Here is a 25,324-nt window from a genome sequence, read left to right as displayed (position 1 = left end):
AATGTTTACACACAAAATCCATAAAAGCACAAACTTAACGACATCTATCCAATGATTACAACCGGGACCGACGGCTTAACGTACTATCTAAGACACGGAAATGCTCATGAAGGCTCTAACGGTCACCTATCGAAATCTCGACTGTACTTCGTTTGTGATCTACACGATCCCTAAGGCTATGTACGCTTCAATTGTCACAGTTAATATCTTAAATAAACACAGTTACGTGAATCGGCGGATACAATTACAACACGAGACCGCAAAATCTGATCTGCCGCAAGAATCATCAAGGCCTGTGACTCATCACTTACAATACGGCATGTGTATTAGTCTAGATAATTACTGTTTCTAATCGTAGACACACGAAGACACTACATTATTTTAGCTGTTTCCAACATCTCTGTTGTCATAGTCTTTTTTATAACGTAAAAGTAGCAAAAGATTCAAGAAGAACGTCCACTTGATGGTAAGTTTCCACTACAGTAATCAACCATAGATAAGATTAGCGTTAACTTAGGTCGGCCACATATGCTAATGCTACCCCTTAGGACAAAATGCCTCAGATAAGTTTCCAGTGACACACATTTAAAATAGCAGTATCACATCAGGTTGAGAGCGAAGAAAGCTGAAACATTAATAAAATTACTAACAAGCACTTAGACTATGCGCTAACAGAGCCACGCTAGTAAATTACTCATAAACGCGATGAAAACAATTGCAATTACGAAACATAAAGAGTTACCATCGTACATTGTTCTTATAATCAGTTTACACCACGCGGTCTCCATTGTCGCGCTTGATCCCAGCACTACGATCTCTTTGTGATTGTGATTCTTGCACCATTCCCCATCTGCATACCTCCTCACGACCTTACGTCACCCATTATTCCTAGCTCGCCTCCCACTTGTATGCTAATTGGTGTTTACACTTTTTGCACACTATAATGTTCAATAAGTAGCATGTATGTAATTGTTATATTTTTTGCTATAATTTTCGCACGCATCTGTGTTGCTTCCGCGTTGTAAATTATCTACAGGTGATAAAAGTTAGATACATAGGGATAAATTACGTCAAAATATTTGTATTGTTTTTGCTGTTACACATATACGTACAATTCATTACACATTTCTCACATTGTTACAATAGTTAAATATACACGTATAAATTTAACGTAAATTATATTTTTCGCAAGGATCGCATTATATTACGTTGCCGCTGAATCGGGGGTTTGTAAAGGACGCGTAAGAGTTTCATATTCGTGGTCCCTGTAGTTCCGGGACAGGAATAGGGCTACGGTATCCCCTGCTTGTCGTAAGAGGCGACTAAAAGGGGACTTCTGGGGTAGCGGGTAGCAAGAGTTGGGAGCTCGAACCGCCCGGCCAATCTGGGCCGAGCCCGACGGGGCAATGCGCTAAAAGGACTCCGGTTGCGTTCCTTTGGAGATCCCGGAGTCCTCTACGCAGCGCCGAGGACAGCCACCTGGGGGGTTTAGTGCGGTAAGAGTCCCAAATAACCCTGTGCCGCTCTCACGGCATCCGGTACGTTTTAAAGGTTTCCCCCTTGTCAACAAAAAAAAAGGTGTTTAGCATTCGTGGCGACATGAAATCATCGTGTATTGCGCCACCAACAGTATTGCTAAAGAGTTAGGTCACTTCGTCTTCTTCAATAGGAAATTTAGTTTAATATTATTTCAACAAACAGTAGGTACTCGTAGCTAGCACACTCTGTATTTTACAATCGAAGCAAAAAGAGCCATTGTGAGTTGTCGCACAATCTCGGTCATTGATACACCGTGCAACATTGAACAGGTGTTCTTCAGAGAGGACACAGACAGTACACACTAGCCTACATCTGCGACGGGAGCTTCCGATTTCAGATAAGAACGGTCTATTGCAGTCATATGTTTGCAGTACATACGTTTGATTTGTTCGCTGGGCATAAAAAGAGCCATTGTGAGTGACACAATCTCTGTCATTCATTCACTGCATGCACTGTGACATTGAACCGGCGTTCTTCAGATAGGACATAGTTCACACTGACCTACATTTGCGGGGGAATTTCCGCTTTCAGATAGGCACGGCTATTCCAGGAATTTTGTTTACATTCGTTTTATTTTTTTTGCACCATACGTTTCGATCTTTAGTGATAAATCTGTCAATCTGTCCTCCGGTGTCTGTTTTTAACCTCGTACGCAAAAAGAGGAACATTGAGGTTTGAAACATGTGTCAGGTGGCATATCTATGTGTCGTTCTGAGACATCCTAGCTCTCAAACAGTTGGACAGAATTGAGCATGTCGTAGTTATATTTGAAAATCGGTAAAATTATCCTAATCAATGAATTTGGTGTAATATTTTTTTTAGCATTTATTTTTAATATTAAAAAAAGCTTCAGCTGATCGATCAACTATATCTGTACAAATCCGATGACACTGCAATAATATGGTAACCTTGACCAGTTTCAGTAGTCTTCACTTTAAGTAAGCCTCGACAACTTCTAGCAAGCGCATCATATCTGGCTCATTCAATCTGGCTCGATAAGTAGGTAATCTTAACAAAAATGGATAATATAGACGTTATAAGAAATATCTTCCCGAAGGTTCATCCAAAAATCAGCAGATTAGTAGACTAGTTTATTGACATCGACAGACATAGAGAGTATCAGACACGATCTGTGGCAGACAAATAAGTATACAATGTGTATTAATGTGTTCATATCGTAACACACGCGCGCAGACGCGGGCCATGTGTCAAAATTTCATGTAAAAAATATAGTAGATATATAAAAATATATGACTACTCACTACTTACTCTCTACTCTACAACTCTACTCTCTACTCTACAACGACTCGGGTCTGATACATCCAACGTCAGGAACAAAACACTAATTAGCACTCGTCATCCACACGCCAGTGCGACATTGAGTGATATTGCCCAGATTGCGCGTCTCTGACCGACATGACGATCAACGCCGACGCGGCAACATCCGGCAAGATACCGGCGCACAAATTTGATTTATTTTAAAACAAAGCGCCTACATAACTCACTGATATGTTTTGTATTGTACTGCTTCATAGGTATTTGTTACATAGATTTTAGGGTTTCGTAGCCAAAGATAAAATCCATAAAAAAGTTAAAAATTATAAAGAGATAAACATTCAAGAAACTAGAATTAATCGTAGTATTTAACTATTAGTTAACAAATAGTATATAAAAAATAAAATGATAATTTGATGGTACGGAATCCTCCCGTGTGCGAATGAATCCGCCTCGTAACTTGACCAATTAATTACATACACAGCTAAAACGTTTTATTCCTATATTTAATTAAATATAAACAAATGATTATGCTTAAGAACTAATCTGGATCTATGCATCAATTTATTTGTAAATGGGGCACTGACACTATTAGCTACACGCTATTAAATCTTCTATATTTAAAATATGGAGTAGTCAAAACCGATTCAACCCTTTACAATTTAGAAAATGATTGTTTTTATAAAATCATAGAGTTTATATTTGTGTAGATACATGTAAATGACAATCATGTGGTCGTATCGTAGCACAGTGACCAACATCCGCGCTCTTCGCGATAAATATTCTGTGCCGCACCGTAACATTGTCAAGGGCGGTCCTACATGACCGTCACAATGACATGTTTTGTGTAAAAGACAAGCTTTCATATCTCGTAGCTATTACGACTCTAAGGAATATATATTCAAAACCCTTTCCTAGTCCTCGTTTATATAAATTTGGAACTTTGTTGCATTATTTCACACTTCTAGACTCAGTAGTTTCGGGTATGCACGAAAAGACTTACTAGAGTCGGTTCCAACTTCCAAGCGGTTTATTAATTTACAATGCCATGCGTCAAATCTTGCAGCAGAATTTTGAAACTACTTCTACTTAACCCAAAGCTAAAATTTTTAGCACTTAATAACGAAGGATATGGTGAAATAATATGCTGCTATTGAGCTGACCCGAATTAAACGAGACATCCTCGTAGTATTTATGCGTATTGAACGAATTCAATCCACATCGTTCATCTTAGTACAGAAGTTAAATAAGCTTATTTTACAAACAATCCAAATTAAATTAAGTCGTATTACAAATTCAAACCTGACAGTTGTAAAATGGGACAAAAGTTTTAATGACTTGCCCGCCGCCCGGACGAAGTCGCAGGCAAAAGATAGTATTATATTTAATTTACGTCGATCCTTGCGAGCTTCAAACTCAGACGGCCCGCTTTCTTTGAATGGTGTGTGTTTGTTTTTATGGGGCGTTTCCGCTGTTTGTACGAGCTCATAGGCCGAGAGCTGAATATTAAAAACATTAATTATATTATTACCTACGTTATATAAAATTAACTCTTATAATCAATTTGTATTTGGGATGTAATTAATGTATAAGTAGTCTACTTTAAAACTAATACGGAGGAATAGATAAATCATGGTCCTATTTGTGTAAGCTACCACTGGGATCAGAAATATGAAAAATATGGAGGAGTTGCTCATATTATACCGCAAATGATCACTAAGAAAGCCTTTTTTATAATTGAACTTCTAAGGAAGCTAAATGAGGAATGGGCTTGTCATGAATAAATTAGAACAGAAATTATTTTCTAAATGTTTTAGTCTTACATTCTTACCTAACTAGATTTTAATAAGTAAATCCACTCTAGTTTGCAATATTTCACAGAAGGTACTTTACTTTAATGAGATTTTAGAAGACTAAGAATACCGTTTATTATATATACCTTGAAGCACACTTTAATTTTCTCTTCCATTCTAAAATTTAAACATTTACTCAGCGGACTCTCGTAACATGTGTAATTGACGTCGTACAATGTGTAATGACGTAGCCCAGTAGCTGGCGAAATAAAATGTAGACTCCGACCGGGAGTACTGACCGAGTGTTTTTTATCGACTGTGATGAAAGCATCTCGTAAATATATCTACGAATCTTTGAACAATGTAAGCGTATTCAGGTTGGTTCTGATACAAAATGTTATATGATCTTGCTGTATTTTTGACGCGTAAAATAAAAGCGCTGTGTGGTAGTAATGCAGTATCATCACATCCTGTTTGTAAGTTATAGAAGATTAAATACATGAGATGCGGAACAGCGTCTTTTCTCTATAATAACCCCTCAAGTCATAATAGGGTACAATTAAAGGCTCAGTTTATATCTAAATACATTAAACGTGCTAGGCATGTGTCCTGGCAGACAAAAATATATCGTCCTATACCATGTGTATTGCCGTATTTATATCTAGCCAAGCAGACACGGGCGGCGCCTGAAAAAATATTGTCTAGAAAAATATGGTTTTGTCTGCCACTTTCAAAGTTTGTAGATATAAATGAACCTCAACACTCCCATTTTAAGATCATTAAACTACCGTGATAGTGTCACCACACTCGAATCATTACAGGTTCTACCACCTTTGAACCTTCCATGAGTACCTAATTATTTCTTATTACCTACCTACCATTACCTTCAAACCAGAACACAACAGCGTTTACTTCTACAATCATAAAAGATAAATACTCTGCCTAAATACCACAAGCCTTCCGTACTTTAATTTCCATATAATCTTCGTTTGAATATCAATGCAATGATGTACTTACATTACAGTTTATGAGTCACAGACACGGAACGCCGCGATCCATTGTATAAGGGCACAATGCACCCTTTTCCCTACGATCCCAACAAGATATCGTATACAGAAAGTATGTAACTTAAAAAAATGTATTTCATTAATTTTGCCTACAATTTTAACGACACAAATTTAGTTTAAAATAAATAAAATAATACCAGAGCTTTCGAAGCTTCACGTAAAAAATGTCAATAAATAATAAATTTTGCTTAAAATAAATTACATAAATGCTTAAACCTGTTCCACTCGTATAATATAAAATTGTTGATACTATTTGTTGAGTTTACCCAACAATACGCAACTTCTAGTCAACCACAAGTGGACACACATACCTACACGCACACATACATATAACAAGCCATTGTTTGTAGATGTGAGAACTAATGAGGAACATCGATAATTCCCAACTGGCAAGGAAACAGGAAATGGAATATAATTATTATAAGCGTTGACGTAGATCGACAATAATCCCCACGGGAGTCTTGGTTTTTATTAAATGAATGTAGGTATTAAATGAACATAATCCATGTAATGAATTTAAACATTGAATAAGCAAAAACAATAAATATGATTTTGGCAAATGGAGATCTCATCTCAGGCCTAGAAAGCAACCGCGCCCGAAAAGTCTTAGTTCAAAGCTTGTTATGTATGTACAAGTTGTTGACAAAACTTCGATAACGTGATTCAGAACATACGTGGCGCCTTCATTTTTATGATCAGATGCCATTAGATATAATAAGGACTGAATTTCTTGATTTCGATCACAGATACACTGATGCTCAAGGAGACTAAATGCCTTCAAACTAAAAATGTTAACGCACACTACTGTTAGACAGTACTTAAATACGGCATGATGTGGTATTTAATAACTTTTACTACTAATAAAATATATATCAAATAATCTGAAAACTCATAAGAAGAGGAGACGAGAACATAATATGAATTGGACAGCCAGCGCCGAATGTTCGGTGATATTAAATTTGATATTAGTTTTGAAATATTTCATAAGGTATGACAGAATTTAATGATATTTTACATTAACGGTAAAGTATATGAGTAAATATAAGGACAACCCGAGTATAATATTGTTATCATCGTTAATACGAAGCTTGAATATTAACGATATCGCATTTTTATATTAGTACTTTAAAATAATAAGTCACTCATTTGATTACTACAGTTCAAACATAGATGCAGTGGGGATGTCAAGTGGGGATGATATCATGGCGACGCTCGAGTTAACAGAGAGCGACATTCTGGTCGGAGACTTCAGCAAGAACAGTTTAATAACGGGAATAGTTATAATGCCATCAAAAACAATGCTTGTAAAAAGATCCAAGTCTCGCCATTCAATTCTTCTACCGTAAAAAGTCTTGAGATCTATGTAATACCAAGCCGGTAATGTATGCAGTCCCTACTTAAGGGACCTTCTGTCTTAAGGTATTATCTCACTATCTAACCTAACAACATCTCATGGGACCATACCAATATTAAAAATATTTTATGTTCTAAATAAATTAACGTGGCAATCGTACTGCAAGTCACATTGTGTTTTCATCTTATCATATCGCATCACACAGGTAACATTAGTACGATTGCCACGTCAATTTATTTAGAACATAAAATATTTTTAATATTGGTATGGTCCCATGAGATGTTGTTAGGTTAGATAGTGAGATAATACCTTAAGACAGAAGGTCCCTTAAGTAGGGACTGCATACATTACCGGCTTGGTATTACATAGATCTCAAGACTTTTTACGGTAGAAGAATTGAATGGCGAGACTTGGATCTTTTTACAAGCATTGTTTTTGATGGCATCTCATTCCTTTTTGTAGATATTTCTACTCTTTTCCTTTCCGGTACCTTCCACTAGTTGAATCTCAACAACAGATTTTTTTAAAGGCAATTAAATTGTTTAGGTAGTCTTTGTAGTTATGTAAATAATCTTGCCATTCATCATCACTTTCATTCGAACATGACAATAAATTAAATCTAAAAAAGTTACTATTTTGACAACTGAAATTATGCCCGTTATCCTCAGGAAAAACATCTTCTAAAAACATCTCTACTGATTGTGATTTATTTATTTATTGGGATTTAACGTGTCTTCGTATTAAATAATCGACATCCCTTACTTTCTTCTGAATATCCGACAAAAATCATTGGTAATCTTTCACTGACTTCGTCGGACTCCGGTTTTTGATATAAACCACAGTATTTACTGCCCTTGCTCAAATTAGTTTCAATTTATAATAGACTTCTGACTTCTGAAATGAAATGAAATATTTATTTAATAATGATAACATTCGTTTTAGACTTCTCGCATATACAATAATAGTTCTGTTAGCTGTTTCAACCACAACAATTTGTTTAGGGGTATATAGTATCGCCTTCTTATGTAGAATTCCATTTGTTGATAAGAAAATATTGAAAGCTCTATTACAAAATGTCGTCCCACCATCTGATCTCATACATTTGTTCGACTTGCTAGTTCCCTTTTCAACACTTTATATTTTTGACATTTCTTAAAGACTCACTCTTATGTTTTAGAAAATAAACATTCATCGTGTCATTCGAGAATAATAGTCGATAAATAATAACATGTACCTTGAACCGTTGAGTGAACTAGCTTCCATGGGACTACATAAATCTGTATGTACGATCTCCAGTATGTCGTTCGTTCGCGTTCAGAGGTTTGGAAATGGTTTCTCACTAGTCGTCATATCCGTCGGTAATGTTCACATTATCAAGACCAGTCATAATATTCTTTAAAATTCGCATATATTCCGGATTAATATGGGCTAGTCTTCTATGCCAATATTTATTAGACATTGTCAAATTACATATCGGTGATTTGACAAATTGTATATATACCATTTACGTTGTGGCCAGTTGCGATGATAATATCTATAGAGTTACTAATAGTGCAACCGTTTTTCAAGAAATTAACAGTAAATCCTTTTTCAGTAAGTTTACTCACCGCTAACAAATTCATACTTAAAATTATTTATATTAAAAAGGTTTCTTATAATAATTTCCACGTTTTTTCCGGGTAGGTACTACCACAAAATAAAAACTAACAGAAGTCAATCTTCATACAAAGTGGGCTGGAGTAACGCACACGTAGACACCACTTACCGACTCGTTATCTCGGGGGGACTCGAGCGCATACGTGCGCGACTGTCAGTTCATTTCTGACACGCGTTTGTAACTGTTTTGTACAAGCAATGGAGCAAAAAAAAATACCCTAATTGTGCAATGGACGGTTGTTTAAATTCAACGTTAAACTGTGGATTTTCGTTTTTTTATGGCTATCAATTATCAAGCTACTAGGAGCTGATATTTTTGGTGATCATGGCAAGAATATGTTATAAAGTGGATATCTAAGCTCGATTTATATAGTAGTTTCCTATTTCGAATCATTTGAAACGAACTTAACTAAATTTTTGTAATATTGCGTTGAAATGTTACGTACCTAATATTACGTAAGTTGAAAACATGATTTTTTGTTCGTATATATATTGGTTTGTCTTTAATGCCATTTGGTAGGTTTATGTCTAAAACGGATAGGGCAAAAGGAATTGTGTAATTAGGGTAATCCGTTTAGAAGTTATTAGGGATTTTCTATTGTGAACATTGTAATTTTTTATGTGCTTACATATAAAAATTATTTTCATAGACATTTATTTATGCTCAATAAGGCCGAAATTTGCCTAAACACTTGTTTCCTTGGAAACAAACTTATTATTATTTTATAATGCGGTGACAGTTGCTTAACCTCACGACAGTTATTGTATTTTGTGTATGTTACCGTTAGATTGTAGAATACGTTAGCATACACATTAACTAGGCTTAAGATTAGCTAGAAAATATGCAGATTAACTATGTAGTTAAAATTCGAAACATCTTTTCAGACTTGTTCTTAGGGCTAAAACACATACCTTTTTACGACACGACAACGTATCGTGACACATAGCGACATCGTGCCGCAAAGCGATATTGTTTCGTGAAAATATACAATGTTTGTCGTAAATTCATGACACGACGACGCATCATGGCATGCACGGGTCGACGTCAAGGGGTGAAAATTGATACAATCTTCGTTTTGTACTTTAGGTAGTGGGCAAGCTATCTGCGTTTTAACTGATTTAGGCACATTAGCCGTAACATCTAGTTTTTTTCTCATGACATTTGTCAGAAATTCGGAATGTTTTTGATATTATATAACTTTTTAGGGTTCCATACCCAAAGGGTAAAAACGGAACCCTATTTCTAAACTGTCCGTTTGTCTGTCTGACATAGAGCTCTATTTCTGGAACCTTAATAGATAGAAATTTAAAAATTTTACGGAATATGTATAATGGTGGCCGCTTTAACAATAAGTACTAAAAATAAAAAGAAAAACTTTCAAATAAAGGAGAGTTGCCATACAAGGGCCTTCTTTTTCTTTATGAGGAGGAAATCTTCAAAAGGTACTCGACGACGTGGGAGTGACGCCGGGTTATGTGGGACTTTAGCCGCACTAAAATCCTCCGGTGGCCGTCCTCAACGTTTGTTGGAGAACTCCGGGATCTCCGACTGAACGTAACAGAAGTCCTTTAAGCGCGATGCCCCGATCGAGCTCTGCCCTGGGAGAACAGTTTTCGCTCCTCCTAAACTATCCGGTGTTCACGACGGTATGCGACTACACATACCGCCGTCCTTCCCGGGGACACTTATTGGACGGTTCGAGCTCCCTCTTGCCACTCCCAACTCCGGAAGCCCCCTTGTAGTTGCTTCTTACGACAGGCACGGGATATCGTAACCCTTTTTTAGTCCAGGAACTACAGAGACAAACATATAAGGACCTGCTATTTTTTAGCGTTTTTCATTTGAAATGTTCACAATGCATTATATGGCTGCTATAACATCAATTAGTATAAATAAAAATAAAATAAACAAATATTTTTGTGGTACGGAACCCTCAGTGTACGAGTTCGATTCGCACTTCACCCATTATTTGAATTGAATTTAAATTGAAGTTGGAATTGAAAACGTCTTTTGTCTCGAGGATAAAAACAATTGACGTCGCCTATAATAGTAGGGGAGCCCAAGACGGGATTTCGAGAGTGACTCGAACGCGGCAGATTAAGATATGGGAGATACCTTACATCCTATAGAGTATCTTAAACTATCCATTTGGGGGGTTCAACCAGGGAAGTCCATCAGACTATTAATAAAAAATCGTATTATCTATAGTAGCTTAATTACATGCTGAAAACAATAAATTTATAATCTGATGGTTTGAGGGCGGCGTTAGGGAGTAATAAGGTTGCAAAAAATCTATACCTGGACATACTCGAGTGCGGTATTTTTTTTAATACAAAGGAAATAATGCTAGAAAATATGCACTATCTGATAGCGCCATTTATTAGCATGGATCCCTGGAAAGTAATAGTGTACAACAAACTAAAGGAAAAGGCAAATTTTATGGAAAATACATTATTCTTTATATATTCTCATTCTATTTTTTTTTTTCAAATCGTCAGTATAAAAAACCCCTCCACTAAATCGTCACATGAAGGGTTATGATAAGTAAAACATCAGCTGGAATTTCCTGTATAATAATATTACGCCCTCGAGTGTGTCAAGATAACTTTTTTTTCCCATTTTCGAAGAGTTACAGTCTTTCGAATCGAATCGTCAGTCTTTCGAATGGGGGACTCATCTGGGGTAACTTCATATGCCCTTTGAAAATCTAATGTGCTGGTTACTTTTTTTTTCCATTTTTACCTCTCGTATGGCTGTCCCCCTATGCAAACCAGCAAATAAACATATTTCCGGCATCAGAGATATATACTCTATCACTAACCTGCCGCGCCTTGAGTATGTCTGACTCTGCTTTTTACATTTTTCGAATCATCTAGAAACTATTCCCACGGTAAATCGAAAAATATCACACAACCTTTTCTTCACTCTAACGTGTAATCTACACAATCGTATACGTCCTATTGACGCTCGAGTTTCTACCCATTTAACATAATGGGCTCCCCTACTACTCGTACATTTCGCGGACAGAAACACAGATTCATTAACTGCAAATGTAACTTTGTAATCCTATATAACTTATATAGGATACAAAGTTATTTAATGTAGTTGGTGTATCTAGATAACTGGACAGAAATTGCAAAATATTTTAGTTTTTCTATGAGTTATATACTAAACACTAATTGTATTCTCAATTTCAACCTTCTATGTCTGCTGGAAGTGCCTTAAACTTTTGATGATCGGTCAGTCAGTCAGTGAGTGAGTGACAAAATTACGAACTTTAACTACTTGTAATTCTTAAACTACTGGTTCAAATTGAATGAAATTCGAAATGTACCGTGTCTATACAATCCTTGCTTGGCTCCTGAAAATTCAGGCTTCTAGCTTCATATGCAACGAAGTTACAGGGGGTCAAAAATGGGCCGAATCGCTTCGGGAAAAGTATGGTACGGCCGTGCCGCTTCTTTTGGCTCGACTTGGCGGAGGCACTGCCGTGCCTCCAGATACCTCTAATCTCTAATGTGTACCTACTTACGTGTAATTGTAATATCGTTACTCTGTACCGTATATGTGACAATATTTATACATGACTACCTTCAAGAAGGCTTCGATCACAATATATAAAACCACATTGTTCTCAAAGTTTAATAATACCTACAAAATACACAAGGAACTCAAAACTACAATGTCACCCCTTTTGTTATGATCAAATCTATCTACATACAACCAACAGTGAAAAAACATGAGACACATAAAAGTTTTTTAATCCAACGGTTTTACGCATGGTGTGTAACAAAAAGTTGGGATAGTTATGCACCTGCCAACTCTGATTGCTCCCTTCCGTACCCGTATGCGCCTCTGTGCATACAAATTACTCCGTCCCCTCATTGGACTGCCGACTTATAGATGTATGTATGTTGTACACTTTGCTTTGCGGCTTGCGACTGCGGCTTTACACACTTTACACACGATCATTGAGTTTCAACTTCGGATTTTTATTGAAACACTTCTACGATTGCGTACAATGTGTCATTTGAACCTTATTACGAATCATCTCTGTCCTTCTCTACGCTGTAAAAGGAACTGTTACATGCCTCTAGACCTGGTTACTCGTGAGCTGTGTGAACGTCAGTGATACTTTCACCATCTCTTAGGATGTAGTTTCCTTAAACTACATCCTAGTAGCTATGGACGTTTACACAAACACACAGACAGAGAAAAGAAATTTTAATTCATCGTTCAGTCTATGAGCGTACATAGACAATTGAGCTTTAAATTTTGCGTGACAGACCAGTACGACGACGTCATCCGTTGCACTACATTGACCAAACCCGGAACCCTCTATATGCCCAGAGCGTCTGCTGACTCATAATCAGCCCAGTAAATCCGCCGCGACAGCCGCAGCCGCAGTCGCAGGCAGCAGCCGCAAGCCGCACGAGCCCGACCCGGCCATTATCCGAAGCGAGCATTCACTTGAGAGCAGTAATAAATTCATACGCGCGTACATGGGTGCCGCGTGGTTTTTAATTACTCAGCGGTCTTTGTTGCGGCTATGGCGGAATCGATCACTTTGTCTAACAAACAGCGGTTGTGCATTAATTTTATTGTGGTAAGGGAGCCCTATTTATCCGTGGCATTCCATATTAGTCCTCAGGATGCAACACAATCTTTGACCGACCTCAGGTAGGAATCGAATCTTATATGGGGTTGATTCATTTATATTTATATATTGTCCCGCTGTTGGGCATAGATTTTCATTATTAGAGTAAGAAGAGTATTGACTATAATCCACCACGAAGGTCAACTTTTCAAAATCAAAATTCCTTAATATGATCTATGTAAAAGTTGAATAGTATAAAATTATAAATCATCGCGTAAGGAAATAACGGTATCTATACCATGTGAGAAAAGTGACACTTGTTGTAAATATTTAATGTGTTTATTACAGTCAAATAGTAAACAGCAAAACATCCTTACTAATATTATAAATCCGAAAGTAACTCTGTCTGTTTGTCTGGTTGTCTTTTCTTCACGCCTAAACCACTGAACTGATTTTAATGAAATTTTGTACAAAGATAGTCTGAGACCCGAGAAAGGACATAGGATAGTTTATATCCCGGAAATCCCACGGGAACTAGGGATGGCGATCTAAGATCGATTAATCAGAAAATCGATCTTTTGGACCCAAAACATCGATTATTTTATTCGATATTAGTAAGGATTGAGTCGCAAACTATGAATTTGATCAAGTGATGATATTTAGCGAAGTTGAAGGTACGAATTTTCAGTTTTATGTATGTTAGTATGTTATATTATTTTCTTTTAAACGCGGGCGAAGCCGCGGGCAAAAACTAGTAATAATATATGTATGTATAATATAATGGTCTGAGGGCTTGTTTGTGATCACGTAAGTCCTAAACGACTTGACCGACTGAGGTCATATTCACACAATAAATTTGTTTTATCGAGACAATGCTCGTAGTTCTTAACTATGCTAGCTATGCTATGCCTCCCGTTATTAACGAATTCTTTATTTATGGATCGAAATGCATCTAATTCACAAAATATGTTAGTTTAACGGCAAAAAGAATTACAGAATTGGGAAACAAATGAAAAATGTTGTTGTGGTAGAATTTTACATAATTAATTGTGGTACAACCAATTATGCTCGGCCAATTTAACGACCATTCTTAATAAATAATCAATCTATCGAGTAATACCATCAGTCAAAGATCGAAATTCAACTATTGCAGTACCTACTTACGCAGAAATTGTCAAATTTCAAACTTTGGTAAGCAAACCATTAGATACATTGATTATTAATAACTAACGTAAAACAATTACTCATTCTATCTTTTCATGAAACGGACAAAATCTCTTATGTGTTTTTCATCTTAAGCGCATACATATAGACAGATGCGGCGAGACTTAATATTACATTGTTCTAGTAACTTAATAGTGAAGTAGCACATACGCGTGCAGTCCACCTGATGGCAACTGCAAGTACGTTCACGCGTGACTTGAAACACGTTCATGAGTGAAGGTCGTTCCTATTCTTTCGCTATTACTTGAGTACCGTTACAATCAATCTTTTAACGCCTCAATACAACGCCAAATGAAGCGTTACTGCGCGTTATGAATGTACATGTTGAAGGTGGAATGTAAAATAGGGCATATCGCAAAGTGGCATATTTCAGATCATAAAGTAATGTTTTACGATCGGAAGACGGAGTAAAACAGACGTGTGTGGATTTGCCAAATATCTCCAAACGGCACAGTAACTTTGAATATATACACACAACACGTTGTTACTACTGAGGACTTTATTATAATATACGAATAGAGTACCATCCGATGTTAAGTGTCTACTGCTTCTCATGGACATCTGCAATCAACCCAGATAATATTAGATTCCTACCTGATATCGGCCATCGCTGCAACCCTTGAAGATTAAGCTAGAATACTTGTAAAAGTATGTCGCCCTTACCACACCCTTCAAACCAGAACACGGCTACTATTATTAAGCAGAAATAGGTGTGATGATGATGCTTCCAGACTACGACCACAAAAGATTCTACCATCTTATAACCTCCGTATAAAACGGGAATTCTATCTGAAGTCGATTCCGGTAACCTAAGATAACTCGAACTTAGATGGTTGACTCATATTGGCTCGTATGTTAGTCAGTAGGTGATTTCTACTAGAATTCTTTCTTCATCTGCGACATACACGTGAGTTTCATTACTGACAGTAAACGCATCGCATGTTGAAGTGCCATCGAAATAGTATTCAATTAAAATTTCAATTAACTACATGTTCATTTATTCATTAATATTGTATCTCATTAGCAAGTGGTTTGAACGTCGTGAAAAAATTACGATCTTAGTATATATTGTGAAATATTCATCATTAAATTTTAAGTAAGTAAAAAACCTAATTATAAATTAACTTTACGTCATAAAATACTTATTTATACATACATTCGTTAATATACAGAAAATTAACAAAATATTTCCATTTCGGATATGTCATAAGCATTTCTTTAGAGGTTTTTTATTATATTTTGATTGAATAAAGCTAAAATACAAAGACATTAAACCATCTTTTAATAATAGAGTTCAAAAATGTCTTCACCACTATACCTGAGATGTAGCAACAGTGTTCTGCCACTCTTGAAGTGGTAAGGCAGGCTCCTTATGGAGGCTTTACAACTTAAATATGAGGGAGTTGTACCTGTGACTCCGACAGAAGATACCGTAGTCCAGAATTGAACTCCGGCATCCTCAGTCTGTCGAAGACAAGCCAGTATCCGGAATTGCGGACGGTAAGAGTAGAAGCCCAAACGTCGGAAAGGACGACGGTATGCGGCAAAATATAGACAGATTCAATAACTTCAATAGAATAGATTCAAGACAGCCCAAGCAAGAGAGGCGTACCAAAACGACCTTGGTAGCATACCGTTTGAGATACCGGACCAAGAGCTGTAATGTATTATGTGGACTATATGACCATTTATCTACTATTTAGTTTTACATAATGTATAAGTATTGTTATTCGTTATAAGTACGGCTAATAACTGGTGGTAGAACCCTTTGTTTGGTGGTAGAACCCTTTGTTGGTGGTAGCACCCTTTGTGGTTCGACTCCGGCGGCACCACCGCCACACCTATTTCTACCTAATAACAGCAGTGTAAGGCGATGCTGTGTTCCGGTTTGAAGGGTGTGGTAAGGGAGACAGACTTTTCCGAGGCGTTCCAGCTTAATACTCAGGGGTAGCGGTGCATCTGTGGCCGACCTCAGGTCATATAATCCTATCTGGGGTTGATTACAGATGTCTATGGGCGGCAGTAGCCACTTACCATCAGGTGGACTGCATGCTCGTCTGCTACGCTTATTTTATAAAAAAATATAACTGTCCTCCGTTTTGTAATGTAACACTTTAACTGTTATTACGACGGTAACGTAACACCGTGCTGTAGGTTCAATGTCGTTTGGTAACTAGGCAATTTGCTTGTTAGATACGTTGACTGGCTCAACCTGGCACAATAGTCACAAGCCGGTCCGTGAAGGGGTTCCGTGTTCAATCCTCGGGGAAGACAAAATCTTAATGATTATTTCTGACAGTAAAATTAATAGAATTTTTCCATGTAGAAAGTATATGTATAAAATTGAAGTTCTTACAATATCTCATTTTTTTTAAAGGGGTGGTATAATCAGCATCCGGATCCATCATATAATCAATACAATAGTTATATTTTTGCACTGTAATCAAACTATATATACCTATTCCAAATTTAAACGCAAACGCATTCCAAATTTTACTCTTACATACTAACAACGCAAGTTAAAAAGATACTATACCACAGTTAATCCGTGTTTATAGACATTAAACACCTGCTCGAGAACTTACAACTATCTACAAACTGCTAACAAGTAGATTACCTGTTATAAACCCTACAGCGCCATTAATATTTACAATAAACAGACCGCTGTTAGAATACAACTGTATAATACGATAATCTTATGTTTAAAGGCTTCGTTCAACGAATAGCGGAAATTTGAATTCATGAGTGTGAGACTAAGAAGTGAGAAAATAAGTTGCTGGGATGCCATAATTTTGGAAATATATGTGAGATATGGTGAGAAAATGTAAAAGAAATATTGAAAATATTCAATAAAAATTAAAATTAAGATATCTATACAATCCTTTATGTCCAAATGAAAATATTATTAATATTAGTTTAGCAATTTAGGGACAATGGACAAATTCTGGCACAAAGAAACGCGTAAGTTAACTATTTTCCTACATAAAACTTCTCAAGGAACAACCTGTGTAGTTGGACATCTCTATTCTAGATCCTCTTCCGCTACTCTTTCAATTCGCTGTTTGTTCGCCAGAGCCTTAGTGTAGTAACGACATTCAAGAGGCTGCCTTTCAAACGAGAGGCAATATAGTATTGATCAAGGCTGTTCGGTATTCTGGTTCAGTTAAAGGTATTACAAATGTCAAAATCGAAATTACACGAAGGGCATGAGAATATAGTGGAACAACTATTAACAATGAGGTTATCTTTTCGTCTAAGGTTTTTTTACTCATCGGATGTGTTTTTATATTACGAAAAAGTCGATAATTTAACGCCAGTCTATTTTCACAACACTGCCCTACCTGATTAATCAAAAGTAATCTATAGATAAATGTAGATATAGGTACATATTTGCAATATACATATTTATAGATTTACTAGCTGAACCGGCAAACGTTGTATTGGCATACAAATAAAAAAAATGTTAAGGATGAACAACCCTTCTCAGACCTACTGAATATGCATATAAAATTTGGTGAAAATCGGTAAAGCCTTTCGGAGGAGTACGGTAACTACGAGGACACGAGAATTTTATATACACAGGATTACAGGACATGAACCTCTTCTGAATGCTTCCGAAGTGTGGTCACTAGCGCTTGAATTAATGTGACGGCAGTGATGGATAACTTCGTTAAGAGATAATGTTGCCCATCTCTTGGGTCAAACCTCTTAAATGCCATCTAATTCTCGGGACCGACATAATCACAAAACCTAACGATCTGTTCAATTGCGTTCTAGGTGAGTGTTTGTGCTTTGGTGGTGGGGTTGGTTGGGCGGTTGGGTGATGGGTATTTTACCCAACCACAACTACACAAAAACAGAAAAAATCGTTATGTGATGGCTATGAGCATTGAAAGCGTTAATATATTACGACTTAATATATTACGACTTTTGTTACTACCTGTGTTTATTTAGTTATTTATATTTATATATATGATAAATAGTATGTATTAGTTTATTTATGTGTATCTGTATATAGGTATATTATAATATATATTTATTTTATTGTTAAAATATGTATATTTCTTTATTTTTAATACATATTGATATATCTGCTGTTTCTATTATTGTCTATCGTTCTTTGTTACTTTCGCATAACACCTGCTGCAAATTCTCCTCATCCACCCAGGGTTGACTGGTAGAAAATGCCATCAGGCATTATGTTTGCCCTTTTGTGCATTTCTTTTGAGAGGTGATGCAATAAAATTTTTAAATAAATAAATATATCCATGATATTGCTTCAACTATCATCATAAAACATCACTAACCTCGTCCGCCGGCTTCGTGGGCGTGATGGCGACGGTTTCGTTGAAGCAGAGACACGCGCAATAGTGCCGGTTCGCGTCCACGTCGGTCAGCACCGACACGTAGAACCGCGGCTCCGAGCGCTCCGTGCTCAGCGCCCATCCTTGCGGCTGACAGAACTGGAAGAGGAACACGTTTTTAAGAAGATATTATACTTAAGATCTCTAGAATAGCGAATTTGCAGTTCAACTGGTGGTAAGCGATCATCGCCACCCAATGATATCTTAGAAGGATTGTGCGTATAGGAACAGGTTATCTGAAGGCGATCACAATGATTGGCAGTGCCATTCTTGAGGACTAATTTGGTCACCTTATATATAAATTAAACAGCATCCACAAAATTATTAACAAAGATCCATACTCCCTCTCAAAACTTCGTCCTCAAATTAAGTAAACTACAAATGACCACACTGTGTGATTTGTGTATCCAAAACCTTATGAATACCGCTGTAATTAAAATATTACCAAAGCTTTATCGGAGAGACCACAAGTGCGGTTTATAGACTCCATCGAGTAATTCAGGCTAAAGGAGCGTGGTAAAGCATACTTTATGTTACCCCTTTATGTAGACCCCTTAGTGGGACATTGTAAGGGTAAAATAATCGACAGATTTTTCAACAGTCGCAATTGAAATGAATGATTAATGATTTCGTGACCATGTACAATTTACCTTCCGACAATTTCCGACAAATTGATGAGCGATCGAGTAAGAAGCATTCGCATGTCAACTTGTAGACACGCAAGGGTAAGGGTTGTTCATAGATGTTGTATGGAACTATTCTTCATCTAAAGTTTTCTTTTTGGAGTTTATTGGAGTTTACTCCTTAAGAAACGATTTGAGTTATAAGGCCCGGTACGGAAATTTTATGAGGAGTAAAATCAAGTGTAACACTAAAAGTTGAGGCGTTACGTAGAAAGAGACAAACATATATATCCACACTTTACGCGCAACACCAGTGAAGTCACTGAATAGAAATGTCATAATTTTATTTTTTTGTACTAGTGACGTGAAGGAATGCGTTGTATCGGTAAAATAGGTTCACAGACTACATATTAAAAGTATTTTTAGCCACAAATAAAACATAGATAATTTAAAATAAGCCAAATACGAAGGTGCTAAACTCGGACATGTATACATGTCCGTGGACGGTTACGGTACATTTCGTTTCGGACATGTATACATGTCGCTGGGCGGCAACGTATCCATTACAATCCCTCCTTTTTATTACAATCATCATATCCTCTCAAAAAGGAAGTAGCGTTTTTAACCAAAATATGAATCAAGAGTGCTTTTATTAATTTAAAATACAGTAAGTTCAAATCCCATATGAAAGTAATACAATAAAAATAATTAGCAATATATAAAACATTAAAACGTCATTAACTATTTTCTATTCGATATATATCATAATTATCGTTCGTAAGGAGTAAACTCCAATCGTGCGTCGTAGCTGACACACACACACACTTTTTTCTTTATGTAGTTTGTATCTTTATATGATTGAAGGTGGTGGAACCCTTTGTGGTTCGACTCCGGCGGCACCACCGCCACACCTATTTCTGCCTCATAACAGAAGTGTTAAACGCTGGTGTGTCCTGGTTTGAGTTTGGTTACTTTTCTAAGCGCTCCAGCTTAGTCCCCTAGAGTAGCGGCGCATCTGTGGCCGACTTCAAGTAGGAATATCTAAACCTATTTTTGGGTTTGATTACTGATGTCCATGGACGGCAGTAGCCACTTACCATTAGGTGGACTGCATGCTCGTCTGCTACTTCTATATTATAAAAAAAATAAACGTTAACGAAGATTCCATACCTTTCAACCGGAAAACAGAATGTTTCCACCGCAGTTGAATACAATAAAAATGCCCCTCGAAATAGTTTGCACCTCAAATATTTTACTAGGTACATGTTGCATTAATACTACAAATAATTATTTACAAGGTTCTGTCGTCAACCCCAAATATGATGCATATCCTACCTGAAGGCAATCAACCCTTACCCTAAGGACTAAAAGTGTCATGTGCTTGCATAATACATTGTAATGAATTGTCATACCCATTCTATCCCGTCGTGGAAGGGCGCGTCGTCCCAGTTGGTCTCCGGGAACCGCTGTAGGATCACACCGTTGCTGAGTCCGCCCCCTGGAACAATGAATTTGTTATTAGTTCTCACTTTACACTTTGTTAACTCGATATGAATATTCAAGAGCCTGCTGCGTTTAACGACTCTAGTGACAGAGAAGTCAATTTGTGACTCGCAGAGGAATCTTGCTTCTTTCCCCGGCAAGATACTCATCTGAATTATTAATTTAGACCTATAATTTATTATTTAATCCAAACATGCAATGCTTCCACGACATCCATGATACAAGGGGTCCTAATGAGTGGCCATGAGTTAAGAAGAGTCATTATATCATACGTCAGATTTGCTTAATAGATCTTCTAAAGTATATGTTTTGTTTTTAAGTTTTTATTTATAGTCGTCACAATTTACAACAATTTACAACTCCACATCGTATTGTTTAAATTACTTAATATTTTGTAAACAGAATATTTATTTAATATTTTTCTAAATTATTTAAATATTTAATAAACAGGAGAAAAGAAAATAAATTCTAGTGTAATTTAAAAATGTAATCATGTTTTGAAGATTAAATAAAGCATCGCTCGTAAACTGTATTTTTTTTTGTTTTATCGTTCACTAAGAAACAAAGTGTTAATTATTTTATTGTTGTTATGATGAAAAAGGGATTAATAATAATTAGTTAGTTTCGATTATTTGAAAGTTAATCGATTATGGTTTATTCCGAATACTTTGAAGCCGCAAGCTCTAGCCGTCACGTGGTCGTAAACTGCCTACTAAAAAGTTAGTTCAAAACATTAATGACATTTGGATGGCATGTGTCAAAATGGGCCTATTAAATTGTGACGACTATAATTAATTTGCTTATTTTTCTAGGATTGAAAATTAGTTACTGTGCAAATAAAGCAAAAAGAAACAAAACTGTACTTTTTATAATATCTTAAAATCTTTATTAGAATCTACCGTAAAGTTATTAAAAATATTTATTATGGTCCAAGTATATATATTTACTCATAAATAAAGTAAGCCGCATACAGCAAAATAAACTACAAATAAATTTGTTACGCTACAAAATAGCCACAATAATCGAATGTGATGTAACTGTCAATTCTCATGAAAACAAAAAATGTTTACAAAAGAACAAAACAATAACACGAATTACGTGTAGGCTGTAACCGCAGGTTGTAACGCTATTATTCACGTTCGCACGTCCGCGCTAACACGGGCACGCCTCGCGTTCCGTGTGTCAATAAACTAGGGATGGCGATCCTAGATCGATTAATTGAAGAATCGATTTTTTGGCCAATAATCGATTATTTTAATCAATCTGCAGTAATGGATCGATTCAGTGAATCGATCTTACAATCCTAGAAAATCGAAAGTCGATGTTTTCGTAGTTGTTTGAATGTTTTATAGACATTTTTTACTGACGGATACGTATTTCAGTGCTAGTTTTGGTCCTGATGCACTTTTTTTCACGTTATCTTCGCACTTTCATAGCTGACAAGATCGAAGATTGATTTTTGGAACTCGAGTCTTTGGGCCTAGATATCTTCGATTCGAATCGGTTCAAGAATTTATTCTTTTGGGAAAGAATCGCCATCCCTAGAATAAACGTTATTGTCCGGTGGCGGGGACGTGGCCTTGACCTGCCCAATTCACACGACACGTCACACAGGTGGAACATTTCTTTTTTTTAACACGTGGGAGCAAGCTCACGAAAGATTCGGCAAAGTGCCAAGTTACTCGCTTTCACATGAGACATTGTATTCAAGAATTCGTCGCTACTAAAGATAGTAGAAGATTGCTCAAAGCGTAAACCTTTCGGTTCTTTAAAAAAAAGTTCTCAAAGGTGTGTAAGTCCCTTCCGCATTTGGCCGAAGTGGGCCTATTGCCTAAAGCCGACACTGCAAGGATAGCAGTATCCAGCAGTAATACAGTAATGGCTCGACGATGATAAATCTTCCTTTGCTAGTGATCTGAATCTCAAAACACATACCTACCTCTGAAATTTGGATTTTATACAATCTCCTTTTTAACTACGAAAATCGATATGACGGATTTTTTTCTCTATGATAGTGTCAAAGGCGTGGGAAGTCTTCCAATAGGCAATTGGTTAGCAGGTCTTAATCATTCAACTTCTGAGAGAAGACACATATCCAGCAATGACACATAAAAAAGGGTCGCGGTCATCCGCTTAATTTAGCGTACAATGAAGTAATAATATGCTTTTTAGTGTAACTTACAGATAGTAATATATTTTGATTCTTGAGAATGACAACTTTTCAAACAAGTCAAAAAACAATCAATTATAATAAAAAATCAAAATAAGGAAGTAAATGAGCTCACGATTCTCTGCCATTAAAATATCCCTCATTATTTGCATAGCGTAAAAATTGCGATGAGAATTCCGATATTGGAAAAGAGGATTGGGTGTGCTCGAGGGAAATTAATCTCTACAAATTGTACACGTGTTGTCGGCGTTGTACAAACAGATTGTGATAGGTACAAACATAAAACGTGTATTAATATTTTGTTTGACAATATTATATATTGCGTGGTGGTTATGAGGACTTTTGAACAATCCTAAATAGGTCAGCAATAACCGATATATGTGCATATCAGAGACATTGAGGCATGGAGAATTTTATGATATTCGTATGAAGAGAAGAATGAAAGTAATCATTTATAGTGCCACCTGTGGCTATTTGTAATTAACTTCGTAGGAACCCTAAATGGCCCATGGTTACATGTTGGTACTTTGTACCTTGACGACATGTTAAAAAACTTTAACGAGCGTCTTTGCGCTGCCACACCTTTCAAACCATAACACAGTAACGTTTAACAATAACTATAGTAGTTGCACGAATAGAGCTGGAGGTCATGCTTCTGTCGTCGGACCACGTTGCCCTCTACCACGTTTAAAGTATTATAAATTATAACGTTTTGTAACATGCGAGGGGATCCAAAAGGATTACTCCCGTTTCCCACTAAATTTCCATAAACAACATTGAGGTAAAATAAACGATGCAAATTCGCAGACATCTCAGGACTCAGACGGTACTCAAAAACATTTATTCTTGCTTTGTGTCTGGTCATCTGAACGAGTTATCAAAACGAAATTAAATTAACAAGATTCTTAATGACGTGAATTTGCAATCCGTTTCATCCGACCGAGTGATGAATTTCAAGTATACTTTCAAAAGCTCAGAATTAAAAGCTAATTTATGGCTACGAAATATGCTACATTGGTGAACTACGGACCAGTACATAGATGTTGTATGAGAAGACATTATGAAAAAGTGACACAGCTAAAGTATAAAATGGAATGTAATTAAAGTACATTTTTTTATAATATAGGCTAGTCCTATATTATAAAAAAAAAGACGAGCATGCAGTCCACCTGATGGTAAGTGGCTACTGCCGCCCATGGACATCTGTAATCAACCCCAGATAGGATTAGATATTCCTACCTGAGGTCGGCCACAGATGCGCCGCTACCCCTGAGGACTAAGCACGCCTCGAAAAAGTATGTCTCCCTTACCACACCCTTCAAAACGGAACACAGCAGCGCCTAACACTGCTATTATTAGACAGAAATAGGTGGGTGTGGCGGTGGTGCCGCCGGAGTCGAACCACAAAGGGTTCTACCACCTTCAACCATATCTTTAACATATTAATATCACTCGTAGTTGGGTTAATAATAATGTAACGATATGTTTTATCTATGTTGATAAATCCAAACCACATACAGAAACTGTTTTATAGCTATGAGACAACCTCACGTTTTAACTTCCACAATGTGCGTTTATATATTTTTTTCTTAATTCAAGTCATTAATACAAAGTGAATGGTTTCAACAGATTAATTGCTGGCTCCCCGACGTGCTCGGTAACTTCTCGTTCGAGTGGTATTACAGCTCGGATCCCGTGTCGAGATACTCCAGTCTCGAGTGCCACCGCGCCGGTGCACCGGTGCTGTAATTGACTAGATTTGTTTGCCTACTTCCTACTGGCACTTGAATTTGTGAACGAGCAAATGTTTTGCTCATTAAGTGGTCGTTTAGTGTTTTAGAATGAACGCAAGTTGCAAATCTGTTACGCTTATGTTTTATGCAAATTAACCGAGCTATTGTTTGCTTGTTACATAATGAAATATGAAAAGCGAGACCGTCAGTCTATCATTCTGACTTCCTTCGGAGTTGATTTTGAACGTAGTGTAAATTTCTAGAGATACACACTTGATTGCCGCAACTGAGATTTTAGATAGCGAAACACTGCATGTCGATGGAACCGATCACCGAAAGGTTTACCTTCAGTAGTTATTAATTAATTACTTAGATAAACATAAAAATGTTATACATCTTGTTGAAGTTCACCCAGCACACATCAG

The 25,324-nt window shown here is 36.7% G+C and overlaps 1 protein-coding gene and 1 long non-coding RNA gene across 2 annotated transcripts in view; both read right to left on the bottom strand.

The window, feature by feature from the left end:
* Sbf (SET domain binding factor) overlaps positions 1 to 25,324 on the bottom strand; it is a 101,512-nt gene that overhangs the window by 64,827 nt on the left and 11,361 nt on the right. Inside the window, exons 2-3 of the mRNA XM_073089352.1 lie at positions 20,906 to 20,991; positions 18,814 to 18,969 (exon numbers count right to left, since the gene is read on the bottom strand). Of these exons, the coding sequence (XP_072945453.1) occupies positions 18,814 to 18,969; positions 20,906 to 20,991 (242 nt within the window). The remainder of the gene's footprint in view (positions 1 to 18,813; positions 18,970 to 20,905; positions 20,992 to 25,324) is intronic.
* Positions 7,725 to 12,181, bottom strand: LOC140754355 (uncharacterized). The gene is made up of 2 exons (XR_012103647.1): positions 8,263 to 12,181; positions 7,725 to 7,922 (listed from the first exon to the last, which is right to left on the bottom strand). It is a non-coding gene; the product is annotated as an uncharacterized LOC140754355 (long non-coding RNA).

This window comes from Epargyreus clarus, unplaced genomic scaffold (genome assembly GCF_041222505.1).
Source record: "Epargyreus clarus isolate Ecla_fem2 unplaced genomic scaffold, WU_Ecla_fem_2.2 ptg000029l, whole genome shotgun sequence".
Taxonomy (NCBI): domain Eukaryota; kingdom Metazoa; phylum Arthropoda; class Insecta; order Lepidoptera; family Hesperiidae; genus Epargyreus; species Epargyreus clarus.
Note: the sequence above shows the minus strand (reverse complement) of the source record. Positions and strands in the feature narration are given on the sequence as shown.